The 13,807-nt window shown below is 54.5% G+C and overlaps 1 protein-coding gene across 3 annotated transcripts; it reads left to right on the forward strand.

Annotated features, from left to right (window-relative positions):
- Positions 1 to 1,628: 1,628 nt before the first annotated feature.
- Positions 1,629 to 9,828, forward strand: ZNF263 (zinc finger protein 263). Of its 3 annotated transcripts, none has more exons than XM_062180466.1 (6): positions 1,629 to 2,837; positions 3,475 to 3,655; positions 4,065 to 4,138; positions 4,405 to 4,531; positions 6,956 to 7,072; positions 7,577 to 9,828. In XM_062180466.1, exons 1-6 carry the CDS (start codon positions 2,451 to 2,453, stop codon positions 8,743 to 8,745), a joined length of 2,055 nt encoding a protein of 684 aa, XP_062036450.1. In that variant the 5' UTR covers positions 1,629 to 2,450; the 3' UTR covers positions 8,746 to 9,828. The 3 variants fall into 3 exon arrangements, with proteins under 3 accessions (XP_062036450.1, XP_062036451.1, XP_062036452.1); XM_062180467.1 differs by having other exon boundaries at positions 4,068 to 4,138; XM_062180468.1 differs by lacking the exons at positions 3,475 to 3,655; positions 4,065 to 4,138 and having other exon boundaries at positions 1,631 to 2,837; positions 7,577 to 9,822.
- The last annotated feature ends 3,979 nt before the right edge of the window (positions 9,829 to 13,807 follow it).

The following is a 13,807-nucleotide window of genomic DNA, read 5'->3' on the forward strand; positions in this document are numbered from 1 at the left end:
TCCTCTAGCTGCGCAACATAAAGTAGAACCAGTAGTGGCCACAAGAGGGCACACTTACTTCATTTTCACCAGAACCCAAAGGCAGCTGTTCTCAAATCTTTTTGGTGTCTTGAGAACTTGGTGAAAGGTCTGTTCCTGCTTCCTGGAGACACACACATGCAGTTTGGTGTACAGTACCTCCAGACCGACCCGTGCACCCTCCGGATCTGTGCTGGCCAGTACGGCCCCCAACATGAACTCCGCCTTAAAGGCTCAGTAGGCACCATCACACACAGTTCTTCTGGGCAGCGCTGCTCTGAAACTCCAGGGATGCAGGCTAAGAACCCTGGGGTTAAATGAACGCCTGCAGATGTGTAACCAGCGCGTAACTGTGCTCCAACAGATGTCGGCTAGTCTGTCCCCTGAATAGGGGTAGGCCACACACACACAAAAATAATAATACTAAGAATGCTCTGGAACAAACCCTGAGAGTTCATCTACCTGAGCGCCATCAATCGCAAGCGGTTAACCTCCCACTCATCCTACTTCAGGGCAGCACTGCAAGTATTCTTGCACATATCCCGCAACCATTGCCACTGACTGTTCTAAACCTCGTACATGTCCTGGCTCATGTAATCCTACCCCACGTTCACGCAGCGTGTACAGCATTGTTCCCTCAGCTCAGAGAAGGGAACTGGGGTGTGGAGCTCCGTGCGATTTAATAACTTGCCTGAGATCATAAAGGCCGGGGACAGTGGTTTATGAGGTTAGAATCTAGATTTTTTTTTTTTTTTGAAATGAGAATGTTTAAAAATACCAGAATGGTCACAGGGAGTTCTGACGTCACGCCTATGCGGCAGGGGCTTCTGGGTTGGTATCTATGGCAGTCGTGGGTCTGGTTTTTTCCCTGGAATGGGACAAGGAAAACGCATGCCCGCCCTCTGTCCACGCAGGTGTTCCGAATCAGCCCTGGCTGTCCCCAGGTCCACCCTTCGCCATCACTGGCAGCCTTGTGTGACCCGGCCCGGCTGACGGTGCCAACGACGGCGTCTGCTTCGTCCAGCGCGCGTCGAGGATCCGCCTGCACGCGAGCAAGCGCTGTGTAGACGGTTCCTGGTTGTCCGGATTCGCTCCCAGCGCGCTTCTGTCGGCCTGACCGCTGGTGGAAAGCGTCGCGGCTCCGGCCCGCCGCTGCCCGTGGGCAAGAGCTCCAGCCTCGCGGCGGGACGGCCCTCCCCTCGGCGACACGAAGCCTCCACCGGCCCCACGCGTGTCCGTTCGCGCCGCAAGGCGAGCTAGCACCGGAGTAACCGACCCTGGCCCTCGCGGGCCGAGTACACCCACACCCGGAGAGCCAGGGGGCGCGCGCCAGGCCCTGAGCGCCCCTCCGGAAGCCCCGGAGCCCTCCCGGCCGGCACCGCCGCCACACACGACCCTCCCTCAGCGCCGCGCCAGGACCCGGCAGCAGCTGACTGCGGGCGTAGACTTCGGAGCCGGGGCCGCCAGCGCAGGCGCAGTCGCGGAGTCGCGCCACGGACTCCAACTCCCGGCAGGCCCCGCGCCGGGGGCCGCGCCACGGACTCCATCTCCCGGCAGGCCCGGCGCGGCGCTGTGACGAGCTCGGGGCGGCCAGCGGCCGGGCGTCCACGGGTGTCGAGCGCGCCGCGGAGGCCGCCGACTCCGAAGCTGGACGCGTGGGTCGCGCCTGTCGTTGCCAGCCCAGCGTGCCCGGGACGGTTGGAGATTGCCCTAGGAAGACGCCATGGGTGGAGCTTAGCCACTCAGATTTCCGGATTCTGTCCGCCCCGAAACTCTGACGCAGTGGCCGTCGCGCGGCCTGGGGCTTGCCATTGTAATCAGCCTTTGCGGGGACCCCTCGTCCAGACCGTCCGCCAGCCACATCCTCCCTCCCCCCAGCTATTTTCGACTTGGCGGCCCCGCCCATCGCCCCTCCCGGGGCCGCCGAGGACCGCGGGGCTCCTCTCTGATTGGCCCCTCGCTCGTCCCGCCTCCCCAGGCGGATCTCCCCTTCTCATTGATCATCGGTGAGTCTGTGGCGAGACCTGGTCCAATGGGCTCTGGAGTGTGCACAAACGTGACCCGGAAGTTGGGCCCAAGCAGGGGCCGTTGGCTTGTGGACGGCTAACTGGCGCCCAGGGACTTCCGGCCTGAGGGCCGAGCGCCGTCTTTCGTGTGTCCCGGTGCTCGCTGAGGAGCGGGTCGCTCGGGTCTCGCCCCGGGAGCGTCCTGGCGAAGGCGGGCCGGGGGGCTGGGCGGCGGCAGCCACAGCTTGTTGAGGTCGAGGCGCTGGAGCCAGCTGCGCCCCGGCGAGAGCTGTGTTCTTCCGCCGGGACCTGGAGCCCCGGGCCCACCAGCTCCGGCCGGCGCTGTGCACCCTTGCTTGGGACCGGGGTACCTTTCAGAGCGGCCGCATCCGGTTTTAAGGGTCCAGGCGCTCTGGGGTCCTGACAATGGCGTCGGGCCCGAGCTCCCAGGAACGAGAAGGGCTCCTGATAGTGAAACTGGAGGAGGACTGCGCCTGGAGCCAGGAGCTGCCCCCGCCTGACCCCGGGCCCAGCCCGGAGGCCTCCCACCTGCGTTTCAGACGATTCCGTTTCCAAGAGGCCGCAGGTCCCCGGGAAGCCCTGAGCCGGCTCCAGGAGCTCTGCCACGGGTGGCTGCGGCCCGAGCTGCGCACCAAGGAGCAGATCCTGGAGCTGCTGGTGCTGGAGCAGTTCCTGACCATCCTGCCCCAGGAGATCCAGAGCAGGGTGCAGGAGTTGCATCCGGAGAGCGGCGAAGAAGCAGTGACCCTGGTGGAGGACATGCAGAGAGAGCTCGGGAGGTTGAGGCAACAGGTGAGCGCGCGCGAGCCGGCTGCCTGGCCCCGGCGGCGGGGATGTCACACCGACCTAGTTCCCCGTTCGTATTTACTGGGTTGCCCCGAGTAGCTCTGCACGGGGAGCAGGCCTTTTGGTAGTTTGCCCCGGACTCTTCGACCTCCGCATGGTCCCCAGAGGGCCGGGGGCGTAGGGAAGAGGGCCCTGTTTTGAGCGGAGGCGGGGCTCGGCACCTCGCCAGCGTTAGAAAGCAGCGCGTGAGAGCGATCACAGGACTGGTTATAGTTAGTGATGCGCGAGGGTCAGAAGTGGTCTCTGCAGAACGGGTTAATTGAACTTTGGGAAGGATTTGCCCCTCAGAGACACCCGCATTTGCTGTATCCAGCAGTGAGGGATAGAAGCATCTAGAAGAGGAGGAGCGCACAGAGGGCCGTGTGTCAGAAGGACGCGCGCGCTGTTGGCGACCCTGCCCTCTTACTCGCCGGTCCCACTCATCTTCCCGGACGCACACAGGCTCCCAGAAGGCGTTGGGGTCCTGTTGGGTCCAGAGGGGTGGCCTGCCGTTCTCTGTTGAGGGCTTGCCTGCAGAACCCTGTGCTGACGGCCCTGCCTCTGAGCCCTGTGGTGATGCTGAGTGATGTGGGTTGGTTCCCAGGTCACAAACCGTGGGCGGGGAACAGAAGTGCTTTTGGAGGAGCCTGTGCCTCTGGAAACAGCACGAGAGTCACCGAGCTTCAAGCTGGAGCCAATGGAGACTGAGCGAAGCCCTGGCCCCAGGCTGCAGGAGCTGCTAGGCCCCAGCCCCCAAAGGGACCCCCAGGCTGTAAAGGAGAGGGGTGAGGAACAGTCATTTGGGCAGGTGGGAGGGAGGAGGGGCTTTGGGGTTGCCCCTGACACCACAGGGTGTAGAACAGGTGCCAGGGAGAAGGACTTGGTGAAGTCGGAGTTCTGAGATACGAAATGAAGGACCTAGAAGTGGTGGTGTGGGTTCTGGGGTGGGGGTGGGGGGCTCTCTTAGTAGCGCCCCTTGTACGCAGACAGAGATTTAGAGCCAGCGGAATGATGGGGGTTTGGGCCCTGCTGGCCCAGGGAAGAGGGCCGCGTTCCCTTACTCTGCTATCTGTGGGCGAGCCTCTGCTGGCTTCTTTTGTGCCGGGCACGGAGGAGCTACTACTGTGTTCTAATCATTGGTGGGCTGCCAAGGGTTAGGGTCGCTGTTCTCATTGTGGTTTCTGTCACCTTCAGCAGTATCTGCTCCCTGGCTTTCTCTCTTTCCTCATGAAGGGACCGTGGAAGACAAGGCGGTGACTGGGCCCCAGGTGATGTGGAAGCCCCCGTTATCTTCTCCCAGCACCCTTCTTTCTTTGGGTGGGAAGGGTCCTTCTGCCACTAGGAGAATCCATTTTACATCACCACAAGTGTCTCCCTCGCTCTCTGTCTCTTCCACCTCTCACTTGTAGGCCTGGCACCCTTTTTCTCCAAGACATGTGTTCTTGGTACCCCTGGGGTTGTCCCTTTAACCTGTAACTTTGCTTGAGGTGTTCTTTGCTTATGAGGGGCTAAAAAAGACCTTGTGCTGTTTCAGTTGCCCGAGAGCTTGGAGAACGTGGCAGTGTACATCTCCCAGGAGGAGTGGGGACGTCAGCATACGAACAGCAGAGCCCTCTCCAGTGACGCGGTGCCGGAGAGCAGTGAGGATGTGGACTCGCCGGGTAAGGACTTACTTTCCTCTTTTCCTTCTTTCCTTCCTCTCTCTCTCTCTCTCTCTCTCTCTTTCTGACAGGCAGAGTGGACAGTGAGAGAGAGAGACAGAGAGAAAGGTCTTCCTTTGCCGTTGGTTCACTCCACAATGGCCACTGCAGCCAGCGCAGCGTGCTGATCTGAAGCCAGGAGCCAGGTGCTTCCTCCTGGTCTCCAATGGGGTGTAGGGCCCAAGGACCTGGGCCATCCTCCACTGCCCTCCTGGGCCATAGCAGAGAGCTGGCCTGGAAGAGGGGCAACCGGGATAGAATCCGGCACCCCGACCGGGACTAGAACCCGGGGTGCCAGTGCCGCAGGCGGAGGATTAGCCAAGTGAACCGCAGCGCCGGCCTTTTTTTCTCTTGTAAGATTTATTTGAAAGGCAGAGAGATAGATCATCCATTGGCTGGTTCATTCCTCAAATGGCTACAACAGTCAGAGCTGGGCCCGGCAGAAGCCAGGAGCCAGGAACTCTGTCTCGGTCTCCCACAAGGGTGGCAGGGGCTCAAGTACATAAGCCGTTACCTGCGGCTCTCGTAGGAAGCTGGATTGAAAGTGGAGCAGCCAGGACTCAAACCAGAGCTCTGATCTGGGGTGCTGGTGTCACAAGTGGCAGCATACCTCCCTGCACCACAGCACTGGCACGGTTCTGTTCCGGGGATGAGGACGACATCATTCCCAGTCGAAGTCCCTTGGACACGCGCTTCCGGATATAACTCTGCGTTTTGCTAAGCAGTCTCCACAGAGCTCCCTTTGTCTAAGGGCAGCTGTCTGAAGGCCAGTGAGACAACTGCACAGATGACACACTTAGAGGCAGCCCTGCATTCCAGCCCACGCTGCCAGCGCATAAAGCAAGGAGACTGAGCCATAGTGGACTTCACAGAGCAGAGTCAGCGCAGTGAGCCCCTGCCCCGTCTCATGTGCTCCGTGTCTCAGGACGCCAGGGGCCTCTCTTCATTCCTTTACGATCTCCTGTGCTTCATTAGTATTTGTATTTCTTTCCATAAAGACACAGGACACAGGCATCAGCATTCCAATGTAGGCATAAAAATTTTATAGCCAAAAAAATTCAGGAAAGAGCTGAATTTGGCATCGAAACATTCACTATTGTAATAATAACAATAAAATGGGGACTGGCACTGTAGCGTAATGGGTAAAGCCACTGTCTGCACTGCCAGCATCCCATATTGGCACCTGTTCGAGTCCTGGCTGTTTTACTTCCAATCCAGCTCCCTGGTAATGTGCTTGGAAAAGCAGCAGAAGCTGGCCCAAGTGCTTGGGCCCCTGCACATACGTGAGAGAGCTGGATGAAGCTCCTGGCTTTGGCCTGGCCTCCTTGGTGGTTGTAGCCATTTGGGGAATGAATCAGCAGATGGAAGACTTCCCTCTCTCTCTATCTGCTTCTGCCTCTCCCTCTCTGTAAATTTGATTTCAAATAGATAAATTTTAAACAAAATGAACATAGCTGAGGGGTCACTTAGTCCCCAAAGAGTCAGTTTAATATTGAATTCACAAAGCCTTTGTAGAAATTCAGGAACAATGTATATATTGAAAATAGGCTAAATCATAAAACTTAAGATGCATCTATGTGTTGAACTATTACGCAGGGACTGAAAGTGATGCCTGTGAAATATAACAGACTTGTGGGTGAATTTACCTGGAGGGTTTCTTTTTTTTGACAGGCAGAGTGGACAGTAGGAGAGAGAGAGAGAGAGAGAGAGAGAGAGAGAGAGAGAGAGAAAGGTCTTCCTTTTTGCCGTTGGTTCACCCCCCAATGGCTGCTGTGGCTGGTGCACCGCGCTAATCCGAAGCAGGAGCCAGGTGCTTCTCCTGGTCTCCCATGCGGGTGCAGGGCCCAAGCACCTGGGCCATCCTCCACTGCCTTCCCGGGCCACAGCAGAGAGCTGGACTGGAAGAGGAGTGACCGGGACAGAACCTGGCGCCCCAACTGGGACTAGAACCTGGGGTGCCGGCGCCACAGGTGGAGGATTAACCTAGTGAGCCGCGGCACCGGCCATAGAGGGTTTCTACAGACAAGTGTTTGTTATGTAATTCTCTCAGCTGTTGTATACACGTGAACGTTCTCATAACGAAACTTGGGGGAAGTGTCAGGAAGTGACGCAGCAGGAGACTGTGTAGCTCACAGGCGGGTGGACGCAGCCGTGCAGCTGAGCACACACCAGCAGAAGGTCACACTGCACTCGTTTTCATCCATCAGGTTTGGGAACTTGTTTGCACTGACTGCTGAGTTCGTTGTATATTCCAAGTAATGCTGTCAGCCTTCCTGAGTGTTCTGTGTGTCTGCACACTAAGGATGGGGAGCAAGACTGCATTGTTTGCTTTGCTTGGTAGAGGAGAGTGGTGACAACGACGTGTGTTTGTTTCCTTGTGAGCAGACCCTCACATTCCCCGCCAGGAGGCCTTAGGCGCCCGGGTGGAAGAAGGAGGAAAGGGACGGGACCCCAGTCTCCGGAGCTGCAAGGAGGGCCTGAGCCCCAGCAGCCCAGCTCCAGGTAAGGCATGCAGTTGTGCAGCAGCCCAGCGAGACCTCTGAGGCTGAGAGACATTGGAGAGTTCGGGTGCGGGCCAGCCCTCCCCCAGTGCCGGGCGCCCCTGGCTTCCTTGGTCCCCACTGGCCACGCTTTCCAGTGGGGCAAGTAAGGAAGCCCAGGTGCAGACTGCAAGGAGGCACTTCCTTTTGGGTTCACTTGCCCCGCCCTCTCTCAGTCCTGCTCTGCCCTACCCATTCCTGCAGGGTAGAAGCCAGAGGCTCAGTAGGCCAGGGGCATGGCGGCACCAAGGACGGAATTCCAAGACTGGTCTGAGTGATTCCTTGAGCACTGGCCCCACCCCTCCTCTGCTTGCCTCTCTGGAGTGTTTGACCCGTAGAGAGAGGATGGGAAACTGAGGTAGATGTAGCCCTTCTGGGCTTCTGACCTAACATGCCAGGTAGATGGTTTGGATTTTTTTTTCCAGTGTATAAATGATGTAGAGTGTTGGTTTCTCTCTCCCTACAGGGGAAGAGAAATTTGAGAACCCAGAAGAAAGTGCTCAGTTTAGTTCCCCTGTGAATTCACACTCTGAGGCACCGCTGTCTGGCCAGGCCAGAGGGGAGGTGCCCTGGAGTCCGGAGCCAGAAAGACCTCGGGACAGGGCAGAATGGCACTGGGAGCCTCCCTCAGAGGACAGAACAGAACAGACCCTGGCGGGAGCCGCAAGTTACAGAGAACTGGGGCGACCAAAGGAAGTACAGCCGAAGAAACTCCATTTATGTCCCTTGTGTGGCAAAAATTTCTCCAACAACTCGAACCTAATTAGGCACCAGAGAATACATGCGGCAGAGAGACTGTGTGTGGGTGTGGAGTGCAATGACCTCTTCGGTGGGAACCCTCACTTCCTGTCACTACATAGAGCGCACCTCGGAGAGGAGGCCCACAAGTGCCTCGAATGCGGAAAGTGCTTCAGTCAGAATACTCACTTGACGCGCCACCAGCGCACGCACACGGGCGAGAAGCCCTATCAGTGTAACATTTGTGGAAAAAGCTTCTCTTGCAACTCCAACCTCCACAGGCACCAAAGAACGCACACAGGAGAGAAGCCGTACAAGTGCCCGGAGTGTGGGGAGATCTTCGCTCACAGCTCCAACCTCCTGCGGCACCAGAGGATTCACACAGGAGAGAGGCCTTACAAGTGTCCTGAGTGTGGGAAAAGTTTCTCGAGGAGTTCACACCTTGTTATTCACGAAAGAACTCATGAGAAAGAGAGACTGTACCCCTTCTCTGAGTGTGGGGAAGCCGTGAGGGACAGTGCCCCCTTTCTCACGAACCACGGAACCCACAAGGCGGAGAAGAAACTCTTTGAATGTTTAACCTGTGGGAAAAGTTTCCGGCAAGGGATGCATCTCACAAGACATCAGAGAACGCACACAGGAGAGAAACCATACAAATGTACCCTTTGTGGGGAAAACTTCTCTCACAGATCTAACCTAATAAGGCACCAGAGAATTCACACGGGAGAAAAACCCTACACCTGTCATGAGTGTGGAGACAGTTTCTCTCACAGCTCCAATCGGATTCGGCACCTGAGAACCCATACAGGAGAGAGACCGTATAAATGTTCTGAATGTGGAGAAAGCTTCTCCCGGAGTTCGCGCCTCATGAGTCATCAGAGAACTCACACCGGTTAGGAACAAGGAGGTTTCTCTTTGCCCTGATAGGTGGCACACTCAGAGGGTCGTTCTTGTCCAAAATTGGCATTCCTTGCCCAGCTGCCCAAAAAATGCACCTCTGCATTTTTCAGGTAATTGCTATAAAAGGGAAAATGGGGCTTGTTTTGAGGGAGGTGAGGTGTTGAAAAGGGTTAGCATAAAACTAAAAAGGAGCTGTGTCTGCGGTGGGAAGGCTGAAAGGCTTTGAGGAGACCTGTGCCACGCAGGGTCCCCAGTTAAGTCTGTCCTGTCCCAGGGAGCACTCACTCTCTTGGTGTACTTAGCCAAGATGTGGTTTGGGTACCTCCCACCTGTGTCTGGTGTTTATCCCAACAGCTTTGGGGATCCATCTTTCGGTTACTACTTCCTGATTTGGGACATTCAGTAGGAGCGCTTGGGCCCCTGTGGGCTTTGAGACCAGAGAAGTGGGGCCAAGTCTCCCGAGGAACCAGCTGGAAGTCAACTGAAGACTGGTTGTGACTTACAGCATCTCCAAAGGCCCCGGGCTGGGAGGCCGTGGGCTGTGTGGGTCAGCCACCACAGCCCGAAAGGGCACATGGGCAGACCACACGTGCAGAAGTTACCTCAGACAAGAAGGAAGCAGAGGCCTAAGGGAAAAAGTAAGCTGGAACTTCTTGTTCCAGAAATTGGCAGTGGAAATGTGTGTCTGATTATTCTACCCTTCGCAGAGATTGAGACTTTCCCCACATCTGTCAGAAAAAGATAAGCAGAGGCTTGTTCCTGGGCAGAGTGTTCCGTGAGAGGTGAATTCAAAGGAGACTGAAAATATGCATCCTAGGGAAATTAGTGATTGTGTCCTCCTTTGTTGAAAATATGTTTGGATGGTAAATAAATATCTCCAGGAAACTTGGGTGGGTGTGTGTGACTCATCACTGATTTGCTCCCGGTTGTTGGTCAGGGGACCTGCTTTCTCCCTGTAGGCTGCATTTATCGGGCAGGTTCTGACAGAGGTGGCAGGAGAGCACCTGATGTATGGTGTGGACCTGGACCTGTGTGGTCACAGGGTCAAGCCAAACGGCTGCTTGGTAGTGTTAGGTTAGGAGCTCCAGAAAATATTCTTCCTTTCTGTGACATGCAGGAGTAAAAATGTGTCTGCTTTGCTTAGAATGTTTATGCTCTTGTAATTGCTGAGAGAGATCCGTCTCTTCTGGTTTTTTATCTGGCTGGCAGAAAGTAATCTAAGATGGTACTGATATAACTGAGTTATTACTGCTGGTGGGGAGATGTAGGAGAGAGCAAAATTATTAGGGGGAAGCATTATAGTTTAAAATGAAGAACCAGGAATAGGAATTCTAGGACTCTGTACCTGTGGGGAAGAGACTACTGGAAATACTCTAAGAGTAGGAGATCTGATGCCAGGAAAACAGCGTAGGGTTCGAGTCTGTTCTTGGGGAGAGAAAAAGGCAGTGAAGCAGTCCTTTGCTAGCGGGCTGTCACACACGGGGCCGGAGTGGCAGAAAGAGCCCTCTGTGCCTGTCCCTTTCCTCCTCAGTCTTGCCTCAGCCCTGCCTCACTCCAGTGTGATTTTCCCTTTGGTTTTTCTGAGCCAATTTTTAAAAACTCTGTTTCCCGTAACAGCCCTTTTTCTTATCTACCATATTCACAGCAGGAGGGGAATGGTAGTGTTGGGGTTGAGGGTCGGGGAAGGGGTGAGGATTAGAGATTAATGTGGGATCATCAGTGGTAGGAGCAGGACCAGGGTCCAATGGAGCAGGGCAGGCTTGGCGTGGCTGCTGATGCTGTGAATTGGGTAAAGTGGTGAAGCTGATGTTACCACTAAGCACCCTGGTCAAGATGGCCACTCACGCAGACAGTAAATTTCATCCTTTGCTCCTTTCCCCCAGCCCCTGCAACCAGCCAACCGTGTATCACCCCTGCAGATCCTATGATGTGCTACAACTGGTGATTTTCTTACAGCATTGCAGCTTGAAGCTACAACAATGAGGCTACCCCTCTACCCCTACCTTCAAGGTGTTTGTGCTGGGCACTAAAAAGGCTCTCATAGAACTCTTCCCCCAGTCCCCAGTCCCCAGTCCCCAGGCTAACTCCTCTCTAGCACACTCCATGGGCACTCTATATCAGCCATTTATTTATTTGCACTGTGGATATTTATTTATTGGAAAGTCAGAATTAGAGGGGAAGATATCATTATTTGCTGGTTCACTCTCTAGATGGCCACAATGGTCAGAGCTGGGCCAGGCTGAAGCCAAGAGCCAGGAGCTTCATGTGGGTCTCCCACATGGGTGGCAGGGGCCCGAACACTTGGGCCATCTGCTGCTGCTTATCCCAGGCTGTTAGCAGGGAGCTGGGTCAGACGTGGAGCAGGGCCAGTGCTGTGGAGTAGAATAAGCCTCTGCCTGCAGTACCGGCATCCCGTATGGGCACTGGTTCGAGTCCTAGCTGTACCACTTCTAGTGCAGCTCCTTGCTAATGCTCTTGGAAAAGGAGCGGAGGATGGCCCAAGTAATTGGGCCCTGCACTCGTGTGGGAAACCAAGAAGCTCCTGGCTCCTGGCTTCGGCCTGACCCAGCCCAGGTCGCTCCAGCCTTTTGGGGAGTGAACCAGTAGATAGAAGGTCTCTCTGCCTTTCAAATATATAAATAAATCTAAAAAAAAAAAAAAAAATGGAGTAGCTGGGACACAAACCTTTGCTCATATGGGGATGCTGGCACAACAGGTGGCAGCTTTACCCATTATGCCACAATGCCAGCTGCCTATTCTCAGCCTTCTAATGAGACTCTGCCTGGTGTGTGGAAAGTGCTCATTTGTACCAACTGGACAGAAAAGCATCTAACACTGAGATTAATCTGAGACTACATTGGCAGGGATTTTGGGAAGCTGATTGATAACTTATTCCCTTGTAGTTGTATTTCTTTTTTTTTTTTTTTTCTTTTTTCTTTTTTTTGACGTAGTTGTATTTCAAACAGTAGATCTGAGTCCCTTACTGCAGGCTCCCATGAGTCATTGTCAGCACTTCTGACATTCATACTTCTACAAGACATATTTTAAAATATAATTTTATTTATTTATTTGAAAGAGTTAGAGGTTTTCCATCTGCTGCTTCACTCCCAGGTGGGCACAGTGGCCGAAGCTGTGCTGATCCAAAGCCAGGAGACAGGAGCTTTTTCTGGGTCTCCCATGTGGGTTCAGGTGCCCAAGGACTTCGGCCATCTTCCACTGCTTTCCCAGGCCGTAGCAGAGAGCTGGGTCAGAAGTGGAGCAGCCAGGATTCGAACTGGTGTCCATATGGGATGCCAGCACTGCAGGCAGTAGCTTTACCTGCTATGCCACGGTGCTGGCCCCAAGACATACTACGTTTATATTCTTATCCTCTAGTCTTCTTGTAAAGGAAACAACAGATTTTAGCTGCCTCTTATGTCAAAGGGTAAGCGACTCTGGAACAGTAAATCCAGGCTGTGCACAAAAGAGATGTGGCAGGTGTAGACTGATGGCACACATGTGACAAAGGTGATGCAAATTATCAGCAGAAAGGAAGGGTAGAGAATCTACCACGTTTAGGCAATGTGAAGAGGCCTTGCAGAGTCAGACTAAAAGTAGTGGTAGGCCAAGGGACAACGAGAATAGAGCCAGAGATGGACAGAGACTGATGGAAGTATTCAGAAAGAATTTAGGTGTCTGAACATTACAATCTGAAGTTTAGAATTTAAACTCAGTACCCTGTTGAGATGAGTTTACCACTGAAACTGGTAACAGCTTTGGTATGTGTAGAATCTCCACTGCTTGAAGACTTAAGTTTTTGAAACAAGGATTGTAAAGAGGCAGCAGAATCAGCTAGCAAGACTTCTTTGGGTGTCAGAGTAGCAAGATAATTAGAGCAAAAAATGCATTTATTTGGAAGCTTTTTCTTTTATCTCTCAGTCTAGCTTGCATACACTTCTGATTAGAATTTGACTTCTGTTCTTCAAAGGGAGACTGGTATTTCCTTGTTATCATATAATTTTTACAAAAAGGGACCAAGTTGGCTGGCGCCACAGCTCACTTGGCTAATCCTCCACCCGCGGTGCTGGCACCCCAGGTTCTAGTCCCAGTTGGGGCTCCGGATTCTATCCCAGTTGCTCCTCTTCCAGTCCAGCTCTCTGCTGTGGCCCGGGAAGGCAGTAGAGGATGGTCCAGGTGCTTGGGCCCTGTACCTGCATGGGAGACCAGGAGGAAGCACCTAGCTCCTGGCTTTGGATTGGCGCAGTGCACCAGCTGTAGCAGCCATTTGGGGGGAGGTGAACCAATGGAAAAGGAAGACCTTTCTCTCTCTCTCACTCTCACTCTCACTCACTGTCTAACTCTGCCTGTCAAAAAAAAGAAAAATGGTTTAGACCACAAAATGGAGGCACCTTGAATGCCTCCAAAATACTCATTAAGAAATTTGGTGGCTCACAAGCATCCAAACCCCGCTCCAGGGAGAGTAATACTCTGGTAGAGAGGGTGATATTACTAAGAAGTACTTTGTTGGGGGCTGGGGCTGTGGCGTAGTGGGTTAAAGCCCCAGCCTGCAGTGCTGGTATCCCATGTGGCTGCTCTTCCTATCCAGCTCTCTGCTGTGGCCTGGGAAAGCAGTAAAAGATGGCCCAAGTGCTTGAGCCCCTGACCTCCCCCCCCTTTTTTTTTTTTTTTGACAGGCAGAGTGGACAGAGAGAGAGAGGTCTTCCTTTGCCATTGGTTCAACCTCCAATGGCCGCTGCGGCCAGCGCACCACGCTGATCCGAAGGCAGGAGCCAGGTGCTTCTGGTCTCCCATGCGGGTGCAGGGCCCAAAGACTTGGGCCATCCTCCACTGTACTCCTGGGCCACGGCAGAGAGCTGGCCTGGAAGAGGGGCAACCAGGACAGAATCCGGTGCCCCGACCGGGACTAGAACCTGGTGTGCAGGCGGAGGATTAGCCTATTGAGCCGTGGCGCTGGGCAGAGCCCCTGCACTCTTGTGGGAGACCTGGAAGAGGCTCCTGGCTCCTGGCGTGGGAAGTAAACAGCGAATGGAAGACCTCTCTCTCTCTGGCTCTACCTCTC

Source organism: Lepus europaeus, chromosome 21 (assembly GCF_033115175.1).
Source record: "Lepus europaeus isolate LE1 chromosome 21, mLepTim1.pri, whole genome shotgun sequence".
NCBI classification, from domain to species: domain Eukaryota; kingdom Metazoa; phylum Chordata; class Mammalia; order Lagomorpha; family Leporidae; genus Lepus; species Lepus europaeus.

What these genes read in the sequence shown, in the direction of transcription:
- ZNF263 (XM_062180466.1), top strand. Translation starts at nt 2,451, where the DNA reads ATGGCGTCGGGCCCGAGCTCCCAGGAACGAGAAGGGCTCCTGATAGTG. An exon ending in TGAGGATGTGGACTCGCCGG is followed by an intron (nt 4,532 to 6,955) that starts GTAAGGACTTAC and finishes CCTTGTGAGCAG; the next exon opens with ACCCTCACATTCCCCGCCAG. An exon ending in CCCCAGCAGCCCAGCTCCAG is followed by an intron (nt 7,073 to 7,576) that starts GTAAGGCATGCA and finishes CTCTCCCTACAG; the next exon opens with GGGAAGAGAAATTTGAGAAC.